The 20803-nt window shown below is 57.7% G+C and overlaps 7 protein-coding genes across 11 annotated transcripts; all 7 read left to right on the top strand.

The window, feature by feature from the left end:
* Positions 1–161: 161 nt before the first annotated feature.
* ABB37_09224 (putative mitochondrial iron/zinc transporter protein-like protein) lies at positions 162–1743 on the top strand (the record flags this gene model as incomplete). Of its 2 annotated transcripts, none has more annotated exons than XM_015808584.1 (1): positions 162–1743. In XM_015808584.1, exon 1 carries the CDS (start codon positions 376–378, stop codon positions 1741–1743), a length of 1368 nt encoding a protein of 455 aa, XP_015653037.1. In that variant the 5' UTR covers positions 162–375. The 2 variants fall into 2 exon arrangements, with proteins under 2 accessions (XP_015653037.1, XP_015653036.1); XM_015808583.1 differs by having other exon boundaries at positions 221–1743.
* A 1393-nt stretch (positions 1744–3136) lies between these two features.
* On the top strand, positions 3137–4718 carry ABB37_09223 (putative mitochondrial iron/zinc transporter protein-like protein; the record flags this gene model as incomplete). 2 transcript variants are annotated; one of them, XM_015808582.1, is made up of 1 exon in its annotated part: positions 3137–4718. In XM_015808582.1, exon 1 carries the CDS (start codon positions 3351–3353, stop codon positions 4716–4718), a length of 1368 nt encoding a protein of 455 aa, XP_015653035.1. In that variant the 5' UTR covers positions 3137–3350. The 2 variants fall into 2 exon arrangements, with proteins under 2 accessions (XP_015653035.1, XP_015653034.1); XM_015808581.1 differs by having other exon boundaries at positions 3196–4718.
* Positions 4719–6111: 1393 nt separating this feature from the next.
* On the top strand, positions 6112–7693 carry ABB37_09222 (putative mitochondrial iron/zinc transporter protein-like protein; the record flags this gene model as incomplete). Of its 2 annotated transcripts, none has more annotated exons than XM_015808580.1 (1): positions 6112–7693. In XM_015808580.1, the coding sequence occupies exon 1, from the start codon at positions 6326–6328 to the stop codon at positions 7691–7693; it is 1368 nt and encodes a 455-aa protein (XP_015653033.1). In that variant the 5' UTR covers positions 6112–6325. The 2 variants fall into 2 exon arrangements, with proteins under 2 accessions (XP_015653033.1, XP_015653032.1); XM_015808579.1 differs by having other exon boundaries at positions 6171–7693.
* Positions 7694–9086: 1393 nt separating this feature from the next.
* Positions 9087–10668, top strand: ABB37_09221 (putative mitochondrial iron/zinc transporter protein-like protein; the record flags this gene model as incomplete). 2 transcript variants are annotated; one of them, XM_015808578.1, is made up of 1 exon in its annotated part: positions 9087–10668. In XM_015808578.1, exon 1 carries the CDS (start codon positions 9301–9303, stop codon positions 10666–10668), a length of 1368 nt encoding a protein of 455 aa, XP_015653031.1. In that variant the 5' UTR covers positions 9087–9300. The 2 variants fall into 2 exon arrangements, with proteins under 2 accessions (XP_015653031.1, XP_015653030.1); XM_015808577.1 differs by having other exon boundaries at positions 9146–10668.
* Positions 10669–11921: 1253 nt separating this feature from the next.
* Positions 11922–13132, top strand: ABB37_09220 (hypothetical protein; the record flags this gene model as incomplete). Its single annotated transcript, XM_015808576.1, has 1 exon — positions 11922–13132. The coding sequence occupies exon 1, from the start codon at positions 11957–11959 to the stop codon at positions 13130–13132; it is 1176 nt and encodes a 391-aa protein (XP_015653029.1). The 5' UTR covers positions 11922–11956.
* Positions 13133–13867: 735 nt separating this feature from the next.
* Positions 13868–15239, top strand: ABB37_09219 (hypothetical protein; the record flags this gene model as incomplete). The annotated part of the gene is made up of 1 exon (XM_015808575.1): positions 13868–15239. Exon 1 carries the CDS (start codon positions 14328–14330, stop codon positions 15237–15239), a length of 912 nt encoding a protein of 303 aa, XP_015653028.1. The 5' UTR covers positions 13868–14327.
* Positions 15240–17330: 2091 nt separating this feature from the next.
* Positions 17331–19890, top strand: ABB37_09218 (putative GP46-like surface antigen; the record flags this gene model as incomplete). Its single annotated transcript, XM_015808574.1, has 1 exon — positions 17331–19890. The coding sequence occupies exon 1, from the start codon at positions 17584–17586 to the stop codon at positions 19888–19890; it is 2307 nt and encodes a 768-aa protein (XP_015653027.1). The 5' UTR covers positions 17331–17583.
* Between the last annotated feature and the right edge of the window lie 913 nt (positions 19891–20803).

Raw genomic sequence — 20803 nt, 5'->3', positions numbered from 1 at the left:
TCAGCTAGCTTTGCGCCTACGCGGTGCGCAGTGTCCGTTGCACCTTTCATTGCCGCGGTGAGCAGCAGCAGCAGGAGCCACAATGCACGGCAAAGAGAACTACACGCCGCTGCCCATTCCAGCTCACGTTGGTTCCTCTCTTCGCTGCATCCTTCCTCGCAGCATTCTCCCCTTGACCTTCGCCTTTCTGTGCTCTGGTTTTGTTTTTCGTTGTCGCACAGCTTTCACGAGCTACTGGCCCTTTTGGTTTTGATTCCTAGAAAAGCGAGCGCACGCCATCGTCTACCAGCCGCCGTAGCGTAGATTTGGCTTCTTCTCTGTTTAACGCTCTCAATCCCTTTCCTTACACCCACCTCCTCCCGAAGTACGGCCGCGATGCGTGGCGAGGAGTTCAGCGTCGAAGGCTGCCGGCGGTACCTCGCAGACCGCGGATACAGCGTGCAGGGCCCGGACACGCGTCACGTGGTGCCGCTGGGAGTTCAGGATCCCACGGAACACTCTCTGTGTGATGGTTTGGTCGGCGTCTACTCCAACGGGCTCCACATCGGGGCGATCTTCCTGATCCTGGGTGTGTCCTTCCTGGGCACTGCGATCCCGATCGCCGGCAAGTTCTTCCCTGTCCTGAGCCGCTACCCCTTCGTCTTTGTTATTGCGAAGACGGCCGCCACCGGCGTGCTGCTCTCCGTGTCGACGATCCACCTGATCCACGAGGGTGCGATGGCGTTCAGGGAAGAGTGCATGGACGAGACGTTGAAGCTGTACAAGCCTGCGTACTTCCTGTTTGCCCTCGTTGCCGTTCTGCTGATGCAGCTGCTGGACATCCAGCTTGGCGAGATTGCGGAGCGCTGGCTGAAGGCGCAGTCGACTGCGGACGCCGCCGCCGCTGCTGAGGAGGCGAGTGCGCTGGCGGATGAAGGCGACGCCGCAGAGCAACCGCCGCAGCAACCGCAGGAGCGGGACGGCAACTTCGTTGAGTTGGATGCGGGGCTGACTGGCGATGCGCCGGACGTGGATGCGGCCGGGTGTGACGCTGTGGTGGCGCCTGCGAAGGGCGTGTCCGATGACTCGACCCCTGCTGAGAAGCCGAAGCGTGACGACTGTCCAGCTGCCCTTGCCGTGAACGAAGCCCCATCGTGCCCCTATGCACACGCCAGTGAGCACCGCGCTGAGTCGAAAGACGACGACTTCGCCGCTCATGGTCACCAGCACTTGGCGGTGCGGCCGCCGCGTGACATGAACTCGATCCGCCGGGTCATCGCCGCCGTCTGCATGGAGTTCGGCGTGACGTTGCACAGCGTCTTCGTGGGCCTGGCAGTCGGGCTGACAACCGACGCGGAACTGAGACCGCTGATCGTGGCGCTTGTGTTCCACCAGATGTTCGAAGGCATGGCGATGGGGTCGCGTCTTGTGGATGCCGACTTCCATGCGGGCCTGGAGGTTGTGCTGGCCCTCGTGTTCTCCGTCAGCGCACCGGCCGGCATGGCTGCCGCGACGATCGCGGTGTCGGTGTCGCGTGATGCGATGACTGGCACTGGCTTTGTGACGCTGATGGGTGTGCTGGACTCGCTCTGCGGCGGCATTCTGCTGTACCTCGCCTTCACGCTGCTGCTTGGCGACTTCGTGGCGGACCTGAAGCACCACTGCGCGGATGGCCGGCCCTACCGTCTGTGGAAGAAGATCGGCATGTTTGTGGCTCTGTGGATCGGCATGGGCCTGATGGCCCTCGTCGGCAACTGGCTGTAGTCATCCCTCCGTCATGCGGTGAGTGAGCAGTATGAAAACAGAGCTGGCGAATATGCGAATGGCTTCCGTTCTGCTGTCGCGAAGGCTATTACGGAGAGCGTGTTTCTCACACAGAAAGCACGATGTTTTGCACCGTGACGCAGCTCCTCGTCGCCCCTGGCGAAACAAATATATGCAAAATGTATGCTGACTGCTGTTATAACTAAATACATTCAAAATTCCCCTATCTCTTTAATCGTGATGTATAAATGATTAATAGCCTTGAAACAAATGGCCTCGGTGTTATCTCTCTCTTCTGGTTTTAGTACTGTTATGGTTTACAATTCCTCTCCTTAGTGTTCTTGTAGATCACAGCGTTCAAATAAATGCTGTTTTAATGATTTCTTTCTTTATTGTGTTTGGTAAAGCTGTCTAAGTTTTTTTTTCCCTCTCTCGTAAAAGCATCCCGCCGTTGTGTGATACGCATGGAGCTCTTCTCTTTGCCGTTTTGTGATCTCCCTCTTTATTGACGTGATTTCTATTTTTTCCCTCATGTCTATTGAGAAGAACGATATTAATGAGAAATAACAGTGTTCCTTTTCTCCAGTTCCCCTTCAACGAACGTACGCGGAAGCGAGAGCACGCGATTATCTTTTCTTTCCTTTTACGTACTAAGAAACTATCAAATTCGTGTTGGCAATAGCAGTTCAGTGCAACGAAAACAGATGTGTAGCTTCCGCTTTTCCTATTACTTTCTATACCTTTCGCACTCAACACATCCACTGCGATCGGTTGCTTGGCCAAAGTAGTGTTTATTTTTTGAATGCGTCTCTCCTCCGCCTCCCCTCTTTGTTGGCCGTCTCTGCATGCGCACCAGGTTTATTCTCCTTTGTTCTTCTTCAGGTCTCAACTGCCGGTTAACTACAGAAAGAATAACGAAGCTTCTTTGCACTTCCGTCGCCTGGCGATGCCGCAGATCCGTCGGTTGAAACGTACCTCCACTTCTGCGGTTTGGCGAGGGTTCTCGCTGCTGCCTGCACCGCAGTCGCACCGGTTTCCGCAACGTACGAGCAAACAGCGGCTGCTCTGGGGAGATCTCTCGCCCGCCGTGTGTCATGAGCGTGGACTACGCGTCCGCCAGTGTGGTAGACGGCACGTTTTCAGCACACTCGTTGCTGTGCACCTCTTCTTCTTTTTTTGGTATATGCGCATGGAAATAGGAAATAGGTATATCGAGACTTAAAAAACCGTGTTCAGCTAGCTTTGCGCCTACGCGGTGCGCAGTGTCCGTTGCACCTTTCATTGCCGCGGTGAGCAGCAGCAGCAGGAGCCACAATGCACGGCAAAGAGAACTACACGCCGCTGCCCATTCCAGCTCACGTTGGTTCCTCTCTTCGCTGCATCCTTCCTCGCAGCATTCTCCCCTTGACCTTCGCCTTTCTGTGCTCTGGTTTTGTTTTTCGTTGTCGCACAGCTTTCACGAGCTACTGGCCCTTTTGGTTTTGATTCCTAGAAAAGCGAGCGCACGCCATCGTCTACCAGCCGCCGTAGCGTAGATTTGGCTTCTTCTCTGTTTAACGCTCTCAATCCCTTTCCTTACACCCACCTCCTCCCGAAGTACGGCCGCGATGCGTGGCGAGGAGTTCAGCGTCGAAGGCTGCCGGCGGTACCTCGCAGACCGCGGATACAGCGTGCAGGGCCCGGACACGCGTCACGTGGTGCCGCTGGGAGTTCAGGATCCCACGGAACACTCTCTGTGTGATGGTTTGGTCGGCGTCTACTCCAACGGGCTCCACATCGGGGCGATCTTCCTGATCCTGGGTGTGTCCTTCCTGGGCACTGCGATCCCGATCGCCGGCAAGTTCTTCCCTGTCCTGAGCCGCTACCCCTTCGTCTTTGTTATTGCGAAGACGGCCGCCACCGGCGTGCTGCTCTCCGTGTCGACGATCCACCTGATCCACGAGGGTGCGATGGCGTTCAGGGAAGAGTGCATGGACGAGACGTTGAAGCTGTACAAGCCTGCGTACTTCCTGTTTGCCCTCGTTGCCGTTCTGCTGATGCAGCTGCTGGACATCCAGCTTGGCGAGATTGCGGAGCGCTGGCTGAAGGCGCAGTCGACTGCGGACGCCGCCGCCGCTGCTGAGGAGGCGAGTGCGCTGGCGGATGAAGGCGACGCCGCAGAGCAACCGCCGCAGCAACCGCAGGAGCGGGACGGCAACTTCGTTGAGTTGGATGCGGGGCTGACTGGCGATGCGCCGGACGTGGATGCGGCCGGGTGTGACGCTGTGGTGGCGCCTGCGAAGGGCGTGTCCGATGACTCGACCCCTGCTGAGAAGCCGAAGCGTGACGACTGTCCAGCTGCCCTTGCCGTGAACGAAGCCCCATCGTGCCCCTATGCACACGCCAGTGAGCACCGCGCTGAGTCGAAAGACGACGACTTCGCCGCTCATGGTCACCAGCACTTGGCGGTGCGGCCGCCGCGTGACATGAACTCGATCCGCCGGGTCATCGCCGCCGTCTGCATGGAGTTCGGCGTGACGTTGCACAGCGTCTTCGTGGGCCTGGCAGTCGGGCTGACAACCGACGCGGAACTGAGACCGCTGATCGTGGCGCTTGTGTTCCACCAGATGTTCGAAGGCATGGCGATGGGGTCGCGTCTTGTGGATGCCGACTTCCATGCGGGCCTGGAGGTTGTGCTGGCCCTCGTGTTCTCCGTCAGCGCACCGGCCGGCATGGCTGCCGCGACGATCGCGGTGTCGGTGTCGCGTGATGCGATGACTGGCACTGGCTTTGTGACGCTGATGGGTGTGCTGGACTCGCTCTGCGGCGGCATTCTGCTGTACCTCGCCTTCACGCTGCTGCTTGGCGACTTCGTGGCGGACCTGAAGCACCACTGCGCGGATGGCCGGCCCTACCGTCTGTGGAAGAAGATCGGCATGTTTGTGGCTCTGTGGATCGGCATGGGCCTGATGGCCCTCGTCGGCAACTGGCTGTAGTCATCCCTCCGTCATGCGGTGAGTGAGCAGTATGAAAACAGAGCTGGCGAATATGCGAATGGCTTCCGTTCTGCTGTCGCGAAGGCTATTACGGAGAGCGTGTTTCTCACACAGAAAGCACGATGTTTTGCACCGTGACGCAGCTCCTCGTCGCCCCTGGCGAAACAAATATATGCAAAATGTATGCTGACTGCTGTTATAACTAAATACATTCAAAATTCCCCTATCTCTTTAATCGTGATGTATAAATGATTAATAGCCTTGAAACAAATGGCCTCGGTGTTATCTCTCTCTTCTGGTTTTAGTACTGTTATGGTTTACAATTCCTCTCCTTAGTGTTCTTGTAGATCACAGCGTTCAAATAAATGCTGTTTTAATGATTTCTTTCTTTATTGTGTTTGGTAAAGCTGTCTAAGTTTTTTTTTCCCTCTCTCGTAAAAGCATCCCGCCGTTGTGTGATACGCATGGAGCTCTTCTCTTTGCCGTTTTGTGATCTCCCTCTTTATTGACGTGATTTCTATTTTTTCCCTCATGTCTATTGAGAAGAACGATATTAATGAGAAATAACAGTGTTCCTTTTCTCCAGTTCCCCTTCAACGAACGTACGCGGAAGCGAGAGCACGCGATTATCTTTTCTTTCCTTTTACGTACTAAGAAACTATCAAATTCGTGTTGGCAATAGCAGTTCAGTGCAACGAAAACAGATGTGTAGCTTCCGCTTTTCCTATTACTTTCTATACCTTTCGCACTCAACACATCCACTGCGATCGGTTGCTTGGCCAAAGTAGTGTTTATTTTTTGAATGCGTCTCTCCTCCGCCTCCCCTCTTTGTTGGCCGTCTCTGCATGCGCACCAGGTTTATTCTCCTTTGTTCTTCTTCAGGTCTCAACTGCCGGTTAACTACAGAAAGAATAACGAAGCTTCTTTGCACTTCCGTCGCCTGGCGATGCCGCAGATCCGTCGGTTGAAACGTACCTCCACTTCTGCGGTTTGGCGAGGGTTCTCGCTGCTGCCTGCACCGCAGTCGCACCGGTTTCCGCAACGTACGAGCAAACAGCGGCTGCTCTGGGGAGATCTCTCGCCCGCCGTGTGTCATGAGCGTGGACTACGCGTCCGCCAGTGTGGTAGACGGCACGTTTTCAGCACACTCGTTGCTGTGCACCTCTTCTTCTTTTTTTGGTATATGCGCATGGAAATAGGAAATAGGTATATCGAGACTTAAAAAACCGTGTTCAGCTAGCTTTGCGCCTACGCGGTGCGCAGTGTCCGTTGCACCTTTCATTGCCGCGGTGAGCAGCAGCAGCAGGAGCCACAATGCACGGCAAAGAGAACTACACGCCGCTGCCCATTCCAGCTCACGTTGGTTCCTCTCTTCGCTGCATCCTTCCTCGCAGCATTCTCCCCTTGACCTTCGCCTTTCTGTGCTCTGGTTTTGTTTTTCGTTGTCGCACAGCTTTCACGAGCTACTGGCCCTTTTGGTTTTGATTCCTAGAAAAGCGAGCGCACGCCATCGTCTACCAGCCGCCGTAGCGTAGATTTGGCTTCTTCTCTGTTTAACGCTCTCAATCCCTTTCCTTACACCCACCTCCTCCCGAAGTACGGCCGCGATGCGTGGCGAGGAGTTCAGCGTCGAAGGCTGCCGGCGGTACCTCGCAGACCGCGGATACAGCGTGCAGGGCCCGGACACGCGTCACGTGGTGCCGCTGGGAGTTCAGGATCCCACGGAACACTCTCTGTGTGATGGTTTGGTCGGCGTCTACTCCAACGGGCTCCACATCGGGGCGATCTTCCTGATCCTGGGTGTGTCCTTCCTGGGCACTGCGATCCCGATCGCCGGCAAGTTCTTCCCTGTCCTGAGCCGCTACCCCTTCGTCTTTGTTATTGCGAAGACGGCCGCCACCGGCGTGCTGCTCTCCGTGTCGACGATCCACCTGATCCACGAGGGTGCGATGGCGTTCAGGGAAGAGTGCATGGACGAGACGTTGAAGCTGTACAAGCCTGCGTACTTCCTGTTTGCCCTCGTTGCCGTTCTGCTGATGCAGCTGCTGGACATCCAGCTTGGCGAGATTGCGGAGCGCTGGCTGAAGGCGCAGTCGACTGCGGACGCCGCCGCCGCTGCTGAGGAGGCGAGTGCGCTGGCGGATGAAGGCGACGCCGCAGAGCAACCGCCGCAGCAACCGCAGGAGCGGGACGGCAACTTCGTTGAGTTGGATGCGGGGCTGACTGGCGATGCGCCGGACGTGGATGCGGCCGGGTGTGACGCTGTGGTGGCGCCTGCGAAGGGCGTGTCCGATGACTCGACCCCTGCTGAGAAGCCGAAGCGTGACGACTGTCCAGCTGCCCTTGCCGTGAACGAAGCCCCATCGTGCCCCTATGCACACGCCAGTGAGCACCGCGCTGAGTCGAAAGACGACGACTTCGCCGCTCATGGTCACCAGCACTTGGCGGTGCGGCCGCCGCGTGACATGAACTCGATCCGCCGGGTCATCGCCGCCGTCTGCATGGAGTTCGGCGTGACGTTGCACAGCGTCTTCGTGGGCCTGGCAGTCGGGCTGACAACCGACGCGGAACTGAGACCGCTGATCGTGGCGCTTGTGTTCCACCAGATGTTCGAAGGCATGGCGATGGGGTCGCGTCTTGTGGATGCCGACTTCCATGCGGGCCTGGAGGTTGTGCTGGCCCTCGTGTTCTCCGTCAGCGCACCGGCCGGCATGGCTGCCGCGACGATCGCGGTGTCGGTGTCGCGTGATGCGATGACTGGCACTGGCTTTGTGACGCTGATGGGTGTGCTGGACTCGCTCTGCGGCGGCATTCTGCTGTACCTCGCCTTCACGCTGCTGCTTGGCGACTTCGTGGCGGACCTGAAGCACCACTGCGCGGATGGCCGGCCCTACCGTCTGTGGAAGAAGATCGGCATGTTTGTGGCTCTGTGGATCGGCATGGGCCTGATGGCCCTCGTCGGCAACTGGCTGTAGTCATCCCTCCGTCATGCGGTGAGTGAGCAGTATGAAAACAGAGCTGGCGAATATGCGAATGGCTTCCGTTCTGCTGTCGCGAAGGCTATTACGGAGAGCGTGTTTCTCACACAGAAAGCACGATGTTTTGCACCGTGACGCAGCTCCTCGTCGCCCCTGGCGAAACAAATATATGCAAAATGTATGCTGACTGCTGTTATAACTAAATACATTCAAAATTCCCCTATCTCTTTAATCGTGATGTATAAATGATTAATAGCCTTGAAACAAATGGCCTCGGTGTTATCTCTCTCTTCTGGTTTTAGTACTGTTATGGTTTACAATTCCTCTCCTTAGTGTTCTTGTAGATCACAGCGTTCAAATAAATGCTGTTTTAATGATTTCTTTCTTTATTGTGTTTGGTAAAGCTGTCTAAGTTTTTTTTTCCCTCTCTCGTAAAAGCATCCCGCCGTTGTGTGATACGCATGGAGCTCTTCTCTTTGCCGTTTTGTGATCTCCCTCTTTATTGACGTGATTTCTATTTTTTCCCTCATGTCTATTGAGAAGAACGATATTAATGAGAAATAACAGTGTTCCTTTTCTCCAGTTCCCCTTCAACGAACGTACGCGGAAGCGAGAGCACGCGATTATCTTTTCTTTCCTTTTACGTACTAAGAAACTATCAAATTCGTGTTGGCAATAGCAGTTCAGTGCAACGAAAACAGATGTGTAGCTTCCGCTTTTCCTATTACTTTCTATACCTTTCGCACTCAACACATCCACTGCGATCGGTTGCTTGGCCAAAGTAGTGTTTATTTTTTGAATGCGTCTCTCCTCCGCCTCCCCTCTTTGTTGGCCGTCTCTGCATGCGCACCAGGTTTATTCTCCTTTGTTCTTCTTCAGGTCTCAACTGCCGGTTAACTACAGAAAGAATAACGAAGCTTCTTTGCACTTCCGTCGCCTGGCGATGCCGCAGATCCGTCGGTTGAAACGTACCTCCACTTCTGCGGTTTGGCGAGGGTTCTCGCTGCTGCCTGCACCGCAGTCGCACCGGTTTCCGCAACGTACGAGCAAACAGCGGCTGCTCTGGGGAGATCTCTCGCCCGCCGTGTGTCATGAGCGTGGACTACGCGTCCGCCAGTGTGGTAGACGGCACGTTTTCAGCACACTCGTTGCTGTGCACCTCTTCTTCTTTTTTTGGTATATGCGCATGGAAATAGGAAATAGGTATATCGAGACTTAAAAAACCGTGTTCAGCTAGCTTTGCGCCTACGCGGTGCGCAGTGTCCGTTGCACCTTTCATTGCCGCGGTGAGCAGCAGCAGCAGGAGCCACAATGCACGGCAAAGAGAACTACACGCCGCTGCCCATTCCAGCTCACGTTGGTTCCTCTCTTCGCTGCATCCTTCCTCGCAGCATTCTCCCCTTGACCTTCGCCTTTCTGTGCTCTGGTTTTGTTTTTCGTTGTCGCACAGCTTTCACGAGCTACTGGCCCTTTTGGTTTTGATTCCTAGAAAAGCGAGCGCACGCCATCGTCTACCAGCCGCCGTAGCGTAGATTTGGCTTCTTCTCTGTTTAACGCTCTCAATCCCTTTCCTTACACCCACCTCCTCCCGAAGTACGGCCGCGATGCGTGGCGAGGAGTTCAGCGTCGAAGGCTGCCGGCGGTACCTCGCAGACCGCGGATACAGCGTGCAGGGCCCGGACACGCGTCACGTGGTGCCGCTGGGAGTTCAGGATCCCACGGAACACTCTCTGTGTGATGGTTTGGTCGGCGTCTACTCCAACGGGCTCCACATCGGGGCGATCTTCCTGATCCTGGGTGTGTCCTTCCTGGGCACTGCGATCCCGATCGCCGGCAAGTTCTTCCCTGTCCTGAGCCGCTACCCCTTCGTCTTTGTTATTGCGAAGACGGCCGCCACCGGCGTGCTGCTCTCCGTGTCGACGATCCACCTGATCCACGAGGGTGCGATGGCGTTCAGGGAAGAGTGCATGGACGAGACGTTGAAGCTGTACAAGCCTGCGTACTTCCTGTTTGCCCTCGTTGCCGTTCTGCTGATGCAGCTGCTGGACATCCAGCTTGGCGAGATTGCGGAGCGCTGGCTGAAGGCGCAGTCGACTGCGGACGCCGCCGCCGCTGCTGAGGAGGCGAGTGCGCTGGCGGATGAAGGCGACGCCGCAGAGCAACCGCCGCAGCAACCGCAGGAGCGGGACGGCAACTTCGTTGAGTTGGATGCGGGGCTGACTGGCGATGCGCCGGACGTGGATGCGGCCGGGTGTGACGCTGTGGTGGCGCCTGCGAAGGGCGTGTCCGATGACTCGACCCCTGCTGAGAAGCCGAAGCGTGACGACTGTCCAGCTGCCCTTGCCGTGAACGAAGCCCCATCGTGCCCCTATGCACACGCCAGTGAGCACCGCGCTGAGTCGAAAGACGACGACTTCGCCGCTCATGGTCACCAGCACTTGGCGGTGCGGCCGCCGCGTGACATGAACTCGATCCGCCGGGTCATCGCCGCCGTCTGCATGGAGTTCGGCGTGACGTTGCACAGCGTCTTCGTGGGCCTGGCAGTCGGGCTGACAACCGACGCGGAACTGAGACCGCTGATCGTGGCGCTTGTGTTCCACCAGATGTTCGAAGGCATGGCGATGGGGTCGCGTCTTGTGGATGCCGACTTCCATGCGGGCCTGGAGGTTGTGCTGGCCCTCGTGTTCTCCGTCAGCGCACCGGCCGGCATGGCTGCCGCGACGATCGCGGTGTCGGTGTCGCGTGATGCGATGACTGGCACTGGCTTTGTGACGCTGATGGGTGTGCTGGACTCGCTCTGCGGCGGCATTCTGCTGTACCTCGCCTTCACGCTGCTGCTTGGCGACTTCGTGGCGGACCTGAAGCACCACTGCGCGGATGGCCGGCCCTACCGTCTGTGGAAGAAGATCGGCATGTTTGTGGCTCTGTGGATCGGCATGGGCCTGATGGCCCTCGTCGGCAACTGGCTGTAGTCGTTCTTTTTTCTTTTCGACAGGAGCACCGATCGACGGATGCTGTTTTAAGGTACCAAAGTGAATCGGTACTGTAATCTTCGTTGCTTTCCCGCCTTCTCGATTGTGAACAGCTACATACGACTAAACTCGTCTCTTTGTTTCTCAAACAGTCCATGATGGCTTATTTGTTTAAATGCTCTTGCGGAAAACGTAGGCGTGCTAGATGCTGGCACGGCAACGCATGTTTTAAATACCTAGTCAGCATTGTCCGTAAGTGATCAAAGGGCTTTTTATCAACAACTCTACCTCTCTCATACTAAACAGTCTTTTTTCTACTTCTAGTTTGTGCACAGTATAACGCGTGCGTTATGGTCGTTCTCTCTGCGGCAGCGACTTCATCCGACTGTTCTCTTTCGATAATCTATTGAAGCGGTTTTTGCCGTTAGGAGAGAAGGAATCGTGACTGTCATGCGAGGCTAAACAGATTTCCTTTTTCTTTAATGCTACAAAAAAATAAGTTTCTCTCCCTTCTCGACTGTCTTTGTTTTTTTTTTTTCAAATGTCAATGCGAATCGGCGTTGATGGTTCCTCGTTGCCTAGACGTTTTGTTTTCCTTCTTTTCTGCAACAGTGTACCAACGAGAGATCAAAGGAAAATGGCGACATCTCTTAAGGGCGACGTGACCCCTGAGCTGGGGGCGGTCGGGTCTCTTTGCTCGAATGGCGCACAACCGCACACGGGGGAAAAAGGTAAACTGAAAACTGTGTCATCTCGGAAAAGTGCGGTATCATCGCTTCTGTTTTTGTTTCTCGATTTGTGTGGCCGTCCCTCTAACCCTTTCTTCTTGAATCCTCATTGCAGCCCCGTGCGTGCGAACCGAGATTCGGTACGATTTCGTGTATTTTGTGTTAGTGTGACGCTACATCAGCTCAGCGAAAGAAAAGAGACCAACATGCAAGAACGGGCTCCTGACGTCGATACAGGTGAGGGAGGTGCTCTTCAGGCGAGGAAAATGCACACATTCCTCGGTCACTTCCCGGCTGCTTAATTACCGGAGCAGGCAACTTGAGTTTAGTACGCTGGAAGAGAAGAGGCTTCTTGCTTCACCGCCAAACACGCCTGACCTTCACAATTTCTTTTTATTGCATCGACCTCGCTGCTTTTCATGTCCTTTTGTTTTAGCTCCTGCACCTTTGTTCTTGTCCTTTATAACTATCTCTCATCGTCCTTTCGACCACTCCTCACGCCCACCGTGGCGCATACGGCGCGTAGACCCAATTCACCTCTCTTGTAGTTGATTGTTTAGATGCCAAGTGGGAACGTTCGGGGCGTAATGCAACGTGTCCAAGACAGCAGCCGTTTTCTGGGGCGGGTGAAGCCGAACGCCTACAGGCGGGCACGGCGAGGCGCTCACCTCGGCACCGACAGCCCACGTGTTAAGGGCACCATTCAGGCCTACACGTCCACCCTCCCAGAAGAGCAGCGGCAGCTGGGCCGAGCAGCTCTCTTTAATCCCGTGAAGGTGTGCCCCTCGTGCGGGAGCGAACCTGCCCCTCCGCTGCCGGGGCTTCCGCCTGAACCGCCGCCGTGCGCTTACTTTGCGGAGGCAGCTTCCGACCCAGTCCCGTGCCCCGTCTGCTGCGAGTGTTGCGTGCGCCGACCGCATCTCATTCGCCGTCTCGTACGCGACCACGGGATCTCTGCCCCGGCGGAGCTGAGCTGGCAGCTTGCTCGGGCGCTCCACGCGTCGCCGCCTGGCTTATTCCACCGCTGTCCTCTGTGCACCTTCCTTACTGCGAGCACACTGACGTTCTCCCAGCAACGCATGCTCGGTCACGGCCCGCTGCGGCTCGACACTCCCCCGCCCGTGAGGCGAGTTTGCGTAGTCGTGGAGCCCGAGTGCCCCACCTGCCACCGCCGGACCGCTGCCACGCACGCGCAACGCCACCGTCGAACGACGCACGCGGGTGGCCGCACCGCCGCTGCAGCCGTCGCCCCTCCCGCAGCCGTCAAGACGGGCACGCCGCCGCACACTCGTCGCACAACGGGTCCCCGTGTCCAAGTGTGTGCAGCCTGCCACTACGCTCTCTTTACTATTCCCGGCATCCTCTGCCACGCCTGCACGCACCATGCCGTTGTCGCGAGACTAGCTGTCCCCGTCGCGGGTGGTCGGCCGCAGTCTGTTCTCGCCCGTCCGATGGGTCACCGCTGCCCCCTATGCCCCGCTGCCTTTATCGAGCCTGAAGGACTGAAGTGTCGCCAAGCAGCTGAGCGTGGCATTGGTCATCCTTCTGACTTTGAGATATGGAGCCGGCTGCGGTGCGAGGAGACTCCGAGACACCCGTTGGTGTGCGGCACTACGCACGAATTGCGCTCTCCGCCCTGGGTCCGTCGTTGGAGCTGGCCCTGGCGTTGTATTGGCCCGGTTTCTGGTCGCGATGATCCAGTGCCGTTCCCGCCAGAGCTCGCGTGTTGCACGTGAGGCAGCCGTGGGAGCCTGTGGGCCTGCACCTGTGGCCGATACCGCCGGTGCTCCTCTGGCTGCTTGTTTTCCTGACGCGTGTCAAGGTGACGCGGGCCACAGGCACCGCGGGGACGAGGCCGCCGAAGTAGCGCCGCCGCGGCTACGCGTGGTGCAGCTCCGCCGGTGACGGTTGGAGGTGGTGGGCCAAGGTTTCGCCTTAGAGCGGCGGCGAGTGTTGGTAGCAGCGGCGTCTACGTTCGCGGTGCTGCCGTGCAGCCGCCTTTTTCCTTCTGCTCTCTTTTCTCTGCTCAGATGCAAATGCTCTGCGGAATACGATGGCGTGAAAGCCGGACTTCCTGCGGGGCCGACTGTCTGCTCTGCCCGGGCGTGTCCCCCTCCTGTGGATTGCGAGGTGCCAAACTCGCTGAAAGGCGGCAGCCGGGCCGTGTGCGCATCGCGGCACCGATGAAAGGCGTAAATGCCACCGCCGCTGCTGTGTGCAACGCTGAGAGCGGACCTTTTTTCTGTAGGGTGCCTCCGTTTTCTCTCACTCGCACGTACGGGTCGCGCCTTCGCGTGCTTGACGAGTGCGTGCCCATTACACGTGAGCGCTGCTGCCCTGCGCTCCTCTGTGAAATCCCTTCCACTCCACTGTCGACGCCCTTCTTCCATCACGCTGCGCTTCTTGTGGATGGCTCTAAAACACACCAACGGCTGCCACTCCGCACTCCTGTCCCATTTGGCGGCTGCGCAGACATCCACGCTACCCCTCTCTCATTGCTATCCTTCTCTTTTACTAGCGCTGAAGTATCTCTATTTTCCATTCGTTGCTAACGCGCACGCCGTTTGAGCCCCCTTGCTATTTCTCGCCGAGACCCGATCCGCACCCCAGCGCTGTTCCGCCGTGTAAAGCACCCACGTGTTCCACCTGTTTTGTGAGCTGAAGGCGGGCGAAGGAGACTCCCTCAGTTAACTGTGCGCTGCGCTCCGCTTTTACTTCTCCTTTCACGTCGCCTTAAGCGTCGATTTCCCGCCCTCCGTTTCCGCTCGCCGAGCCGGCCAACCGGACAGCGGCCTGAACCGTTTTTGGTGCGCCTGGCAGCCGTGGAAGGCACTCGCCATCGGCGCTCTTCTCCTGTGCTGTGCTCTCGGCCCGCACCCGGCCACCGCCACGGACGGCGATGTGTCTGCACCCACGCCGGAGTCGGAAACAATGAAGTTCCTGCAGGCCCTCGTGACGGCGGTGCCGGACCTGAAGTTCTATAAGAAGGGTACAGACTACTGCGTCGGTTGGGACTTCGTGCAATGTGTGAGAGGCGTAGCGACGAAGGTGAAGCTGACGGGGTTGAAGCTGGCACACGCGTCGAGCCTGCCGGATCTCGCCGACGACGTGAACGGCGCACTCGTGACGGTGACGGGGTTCGAGGCGAATGACATCGGCGCCATGTTGTCGGGGACGCTGCCGCCGAGCTGGGGACGGTTAACGCAGATGCAGCGGATTTCACTGTCAGGGAACGCGTTGACAGGACAGCTGCCGGTGGAGTGGAGCGGCATGGCATCACTGAAGATCCTGTGGCTGGGCAACAACAAACTGTCGGGCACGCTGCCGGCGGTGTGGAGCTCTCTGTCTAAGCTGATGCAGCTGAAGCTGAACAACAACAGCCTGTCGGGCACGCTACCGGCGGAGTGGAGCAAGTTGACTAGGGTGAAGAACGGCCTGCTGCTGCAAGGCAACCACTTCTGCGGCTGCGTGCCGCCGGAGTGGGCTGGTAAGCTGACGCCGACCGTGGACCCCGCGGTGAGCGCGGAGACCTGTGCAACGACGAACGCGTGCGACAAGGCGTCGAGCAGCGGTGCTGGTCCCCACTCTTCCAGCCACAGCAGTCCGTCACCGAGCTCGGCAAGCAGCAGCCACAGCTCATTTCACTGCACAGTGCTGCATTGTTTCAAATGCGATGCGGGCAACGGCACGAAGTGCATGCAATGTACGCGCGGCTACATGCTGACGGATGACTTTGAATGTGCCTCTATCAGTGACGGTGCGTGCCGGCAGAGCGTGAGCGACCGAAATGGATGGCTAATGCTGGCCCTGCTATGCACATCTGTGTTGTGGAACCTGGTCTAGCTGACGTGGCCGCTCTGTGGATTGCGGCGGAAGACGATGTAGATGGTTGACCGAGATGTTCTCTTTCTGAGATTTGGTTTTCAAATATACTACTCTTTTCGCTAACCATGAAGTAACTTATTTTTCATTCGTTCTGCGGCCTTTTGTCACCTTTGCCTGCGCAACCGCGGAGAGCCCTTTCCCCGCTGACGTCGAGGAGCCCCAGCGGATGGTGACGTGAGGCACAGTTGCAACGGCAAAGGGGTGGGCCGTTTCGTTTCACATGTATGAACCTCGAAGGGCTGCGGCTCGCTCGCGCAATAGAGTGTGCTGTGTGTTGTGTGTGTGTGCATGCGTGGTCCTGTGGTTTTGTAATGGAGGCACGAGGTGTGCCTCTGCGCGGTGGGGTGCGGTTCTTTCGACAAGCTGGCAGCGCGGAGGGATGGCGTGCTCACTGATTCCAAGCGCTGTTCACTCGAGTAGGGGCGTGTGGAGACGCGAGTGAACCGCGCGGCATTCGTGCCTTCCGGTAAGTCAGACGGTCAAACGTAGACGCCGCACGTGGGAGGGACTGCCTTTACGAACTGCCCCTTTCCGCCGGTGTCCGCCAGCACCGGTGGCGAGTGTACCACGATGATGTTGTTGTGTCGTGCCGATCACCCTTCGCTCTGGTATTGAATCTTGCATCGCCATCCCTGTCTGCGAGGCGCACACACACACGCGCACACTCGCACTGCTCGCACCTCAGCTGATGTTTTCATTCCTGTCTTTTCGTCTCACTTCCCTCCGCACCGCGTGCCGCCTCACTCGCCCTTGCGCTGTTTGTGATTGTCCCGTTCCCCGCGACTCCGCTGCCTGTGTGGAGAGGCGCTGCGGAGCGCGTCCTTGAGCGGAACGGCAAGGAGCACGTGAGGTGAGCTGCTGCGCAGCGTGCATGGAGCCAATGTGCACTCGCTTCGTGCGTCCGCCTCCGCTCTCGTTGTTGTGCCTCACTGCCGCGAGCCGCACCCCTCTCCCTGACTAATGCAGCGGTGCTGGGCGTGCTGCTCTCTGTGCAGATGATGTATCTCAGCGTCTGCGGGGCGAACGCTGTAGAGGTGCTGTGCCGCAAGTCTGACGTCCACAGCGTCGCAGCGTAGGCCGCGCGGTGTGCATGGTAAGCGATGAATCGAAAATACGTCTTTCCTCTTTTTCCCTTCCACTTGTATTGTGCGTGTGGTGCTCGACGCGATGCTACGGGCCCTCGAGCAACCCAAGACATTCGTTGCGATGGATGCGGAGCACCCTGCGTCGGTGTGGATGCGCAGTGACTGTTTTTTATGTCTAAAACGGTTTCTCTTTTTCTTTGATTTCTTGTTTCAAAAACATGCTTTTCTGAGAGCTTGCGCCAGGAAAAAATCGCCGGGAGATGAATCGAAAGCTTCATGTTGTACTACTATCCCTTTCTCTTCTCTCCTCTCCAGTCGACCTCTCTCCAGGAAAGGCTGTTTTCTTTTTTCCCACCGTCCCGCCCCTTTTCCAACCCCACGAGGTGGAAATGCAGACGATCTGAGTCTGCAAGAAACTCCCTTTCGTAAAGTTCTAATTGGTTCAAAAATAAATATGAAAAGAAAATAACGCCGTCTACCCTTCAAGGAAAATGAAAACAATACAGGGATGTAACGACACTGTTTTGCACTTTATTGATCTTTCTCCTTTCTCCTTTCTTCTTCCTTCCTTCCTGATCTGAGAGTAGTGGACTAGAGTTTTTCCTGACTTTAAGAGTTTAACTTGCACGCGCCGCGCGGCTTCTGCGTGCGCTCTCTGAATTGAGTCGACTGAACTCTACTTTTCTTAGAACGCTGGTGTGCGGACGCGGTTATTCCCCCAACGCACAGGCGCCGCGTGTAAGCCCTATGTGTTTGACGCCTAAAGGAACGGCTTGCAGGATAGACGCTGCGCCTCCGACGACCGGCTGCTGGTGTGCGCGGAGCTGCTGGCCTCCTGTGTGTGTGTGTGTGAGGTGCGTACCTGCGGCCTGCTGCGCACACGCCAGCCCTTCTCTCCGGCTGCTTCGATCACTGCTCCTCCCCTGCTCTTCCCCCCTCCCCATTCTTCCCGTACTGCGCCACAGTAATTGCAAACCGCACAACTGTAACTCTTTCTCTAACCGTAATCCTTTTTGAAGCTGTTTAGTTCCCCCGCCTTCTTCCTATTTCGGCAAGCCCACATTCCAACTTCACTGAGGTCTCTCTGACGCACTGTACGAACGCACGCCTCACGTGCCGGCACCGACCTCCTCGCTTCTGTCCAACGCTCTTCGGCTGCCCCGCCGCTGCTCGCTCTCCGGCCTCTCTTCCCCTCTGCCCCTCTCTGACTGCAACACATGGCGTGGTTCAACTACCCGCTGCGCCGCATGATGGTGGCCGCGGCGCTGCTGGCGCTGTGCGTGGTGGACGCCTCCCTTGTGAACGCTTCCCCCGCTTTGGCGAACGCAGCCGCGCTGTCGGCCGGAGATAACACGCTCCAGTTCCTGCAGGGCTTTGCATTGTCCAACCCGTCTCTTGTAAGCGTGTGGACGGGCACGGACTTCTGCAAGTGGCCGTACGTGATTTGCGCCGATTCTGGGCACGCCCTCAACTTCGCGGACGCCGACTCACCGGCGTTCAGCGGATCGCTGGTCTTGCCCGAGTTGCCCGAGGGTGTTGACGGCTCCCTCGTGATGTTCGTCAAGATCTCCATAAAGGGGATGGGCAAGAAGGTCACAGGCACGCTGCCCTCGAGCTGGGGTGGCCTGACGCGGCTGACGACGCTGTACCTGCATGGCAACGCGCTGACGGGTCCCGTGCCTGCTGCGTGGAGCGGGCTGAAAGCGCTGCAGTACTTGTGGCTGCAGGACAACCGCCTGGACAGTCCTCTCCCTGACACGTTGGGTACGCTTGCTGGTCTCGGCTCTCTCTACCTGTCGAACAACGCGCTGACGGGCACGCTGCCTGCCTCGTGGAGCGGCATGGCGAAGATGGCGACTCTGAAGCTGAGCGGCAACCGTATTGAGGGCAACCTGCCTGCTGAATGGGGGAGCATGACGAAGATCTATACTATTCAACTTGGGGACAACAAGCTCTCGGGCACGCTGCCTGCTGCGTGGAGCGGGATGTCTAGCCTCTCTGAGCTGGACCTGTCGAACAACAAGTTTGTTGGCCCCATCCCTGCGGGGTGGGGCGGGATGCAACACCTGTCCGCCGTGACGTTGACCGGCAACGACCTGTGTGGCTGCCTGCCGTCTGGGTGGGTGGCGCCCACATTGGTAGAGGTGAAAGTGGACGCTGCGGTGAGTGCGTCGGACTGCGCCACCGCCAATCACTGTTCAACGGAGCCCAGCGGCAGTGCTAGCAGCCACACCGAGTCGAAGAAAGGAAGCAGCAGTGCGCCGCCTGCACCCACGCCGGTGACCGAAACGCTGAAGTTCCTGCAGGCCCTCGTGAAGGCGGTGCCGGACCTGGCGGTGTCCGCGAGCGATGAGGACTACTGCAAGTGGTATAGCTTTGTGCAGTGCCAGAACGGCGTGACGGTGAGGCTGACGGACCGGATTCTGTCGACAGTGTCGAGCCTGCCGGATCTCGCCGACGACGTGAACGGCGCACTCGTGCTTGTGATATCGTTCGAGGCGAACGACAAGGGCGCCATGTTGTCCGGGACGCTGCCACCGAGCTGGGGGCGGCTGACGCAGATGCAGGACATCAAGCTGGAGAACAATGCACTGACAGGACCGCTGCCGGTGGAGTGGAGCGGCATGACGTCGTTGAAGTTCCTGTGGCTTGACAACAACGGGTTGACGGGTGACCTGCCGGTGTCGTGGGGCACGCTGTCCACGGTGCAGGTGCTGTCCGTACGGGCAAACCATCTGACGGGGCCGCTACCGAGTGGGTGGAGCGGTATGACGTTGCTGCGTAATTTCTACGCAGAAAACAACTCGCTGACGGGTGAACTGCCCGTGTCGTGGGGCTCGCTGAAGCAGATGAAGGTGGTGATGCTGACAAACAACAAGGTGTCAGGCGACCTGCCGGCGGAGTGGAACGGCATGACCCCACTTGTGACCCTCGCGCTGGGCAACAACGCACTGTCGGGCACGCTGCCGGCGGTGTGGAGCTCTCTGTCTAAGCTGATGCAGCTGAAGCTGAACAACAACAGCCTGTCGGGCACGCTACCGGCGGAGTGGAGCAAGTTGACTAGGGTGAAGAACGGCCTGCTGCTGCAAGGCAACCACTTCTGCGGCTGCGTGCCGCCGGAGTGGGCTGGTAAGCTGACGCCGACCGTGGACCCCGCGGTGAGCGCGGAGACCTGTGCAACGACGAACGCGTGTGGCAAGGCGTCGAGCAGCGGTGCTGGTCCCCACTCTTCCAGCCACAGCCATCCGTCACCGAGCCCGGCAAGCAGCAGCCACAGCAAGCCATCACCGGTTGTCGCAAGCAGCAGCAGCTCCAGTTCGTTCGAGTGCGCTGTGGTGCACTGCCTGGAGTGTGAAGCGGGCAACAGTACGAAGTGCAGCCAGTGCGCGCGCAGGTACGCGCTAACGGATGACTCTCAATGCGCCTCCAAGGGTGATGCTGCGTACTGGCAGAGCCTGGGCAGCCCAAATGGATGGCTAATGCTGGCCCTGCTGTGCACATGTGTGCTGTGGAATCTGGTCTAGCTGGCCTGCTCGCTCTGCGGATTACGGCGGAGGACGTCGTGGATGGCTTGGCGATATGTTCCTTGCCCCGCCGCTTGATTATGTGTTTCTGATCTTATTAACGAGGAGATAACTCTTTTGCATGCGTTCTGCGGCCTTTTGTCACCTTTGCCTGCGCAACCGCGGAGAGCCCTTTCCCCGCTGACGTCGAGGAGCCCCAGCGGATGGTGACGTGAGGCACAGTTGCAACGGCAAGGGTGTGGGCCGTTTCGTTTCACATGTATGAGCCTCAACGTGCAGCACGTCGCTCGCGCAGTAGAGTATGTGTGGTCCGGTATTTTTGTGGTGGAGGTGCGACGTGTGCCTCTGCGCAAGAGAGAGCGGTTCTTTCGAGGAGCTGGCTGCGCGAGTGTGTGTGTGTGGCGTACTCACCGGCTCCCCCCCCCCCTTGTGCAACAGCAACGCACACCTAGATACGTGGACACGACTGGCAAGCGGGCGAGTTGAATTGCATCTTTCGGTAGGATCTTTCCATCGGCGGATGAAACCGCCACCGCACGCACGCATATTTCGTTGTTTCTGCATTCCCCGTGCCACTGTTTCGCCTGTGAGCTTTGAGCGTGCGCACTCCTCACAGAATGCCAAGCAGGAGAGGCGACGATGGCTTTGTTTCGTCGATATGCTCCGTGTGTTGTGAACAGTAGCGCATGCGCCACAACACCTAAGAAAGGCCTGAACGGAGGGACGTGTCTTCCTGCCGTCTGTGTACTCTCTGGATGGCGGAGGAGCGGCTGACCATCGGAAACGGGCCTGCGTGCGGCGGGGCTGCTCGCAAGAGCAATCAAAAACATAAACTTCTCATCAAAAAGTATTTTCACTTTAACGCTGTTTCTGCGCGAATGAGTGCGCTCTGATTTTCCTTCTTTCTAACATA

The sequence above is a fragment of the Leptomonas pyrrhocoris genome, assembly GCF_001293395.1.
Source record: "Leptomonas pyrrhocoris isolate H10 chromosome Unknown, whole genome shotgun sequence".
NCBI lineage: Eukaryota > Euglenozoa > Kinetoplastea > Trypanosomatida > Trypanosomatidae > Leptomonas > Leptomonas pyrrhocoris.
This window is presented reverse-complemented; position numbering and strand designations above follow the sequence as displayed.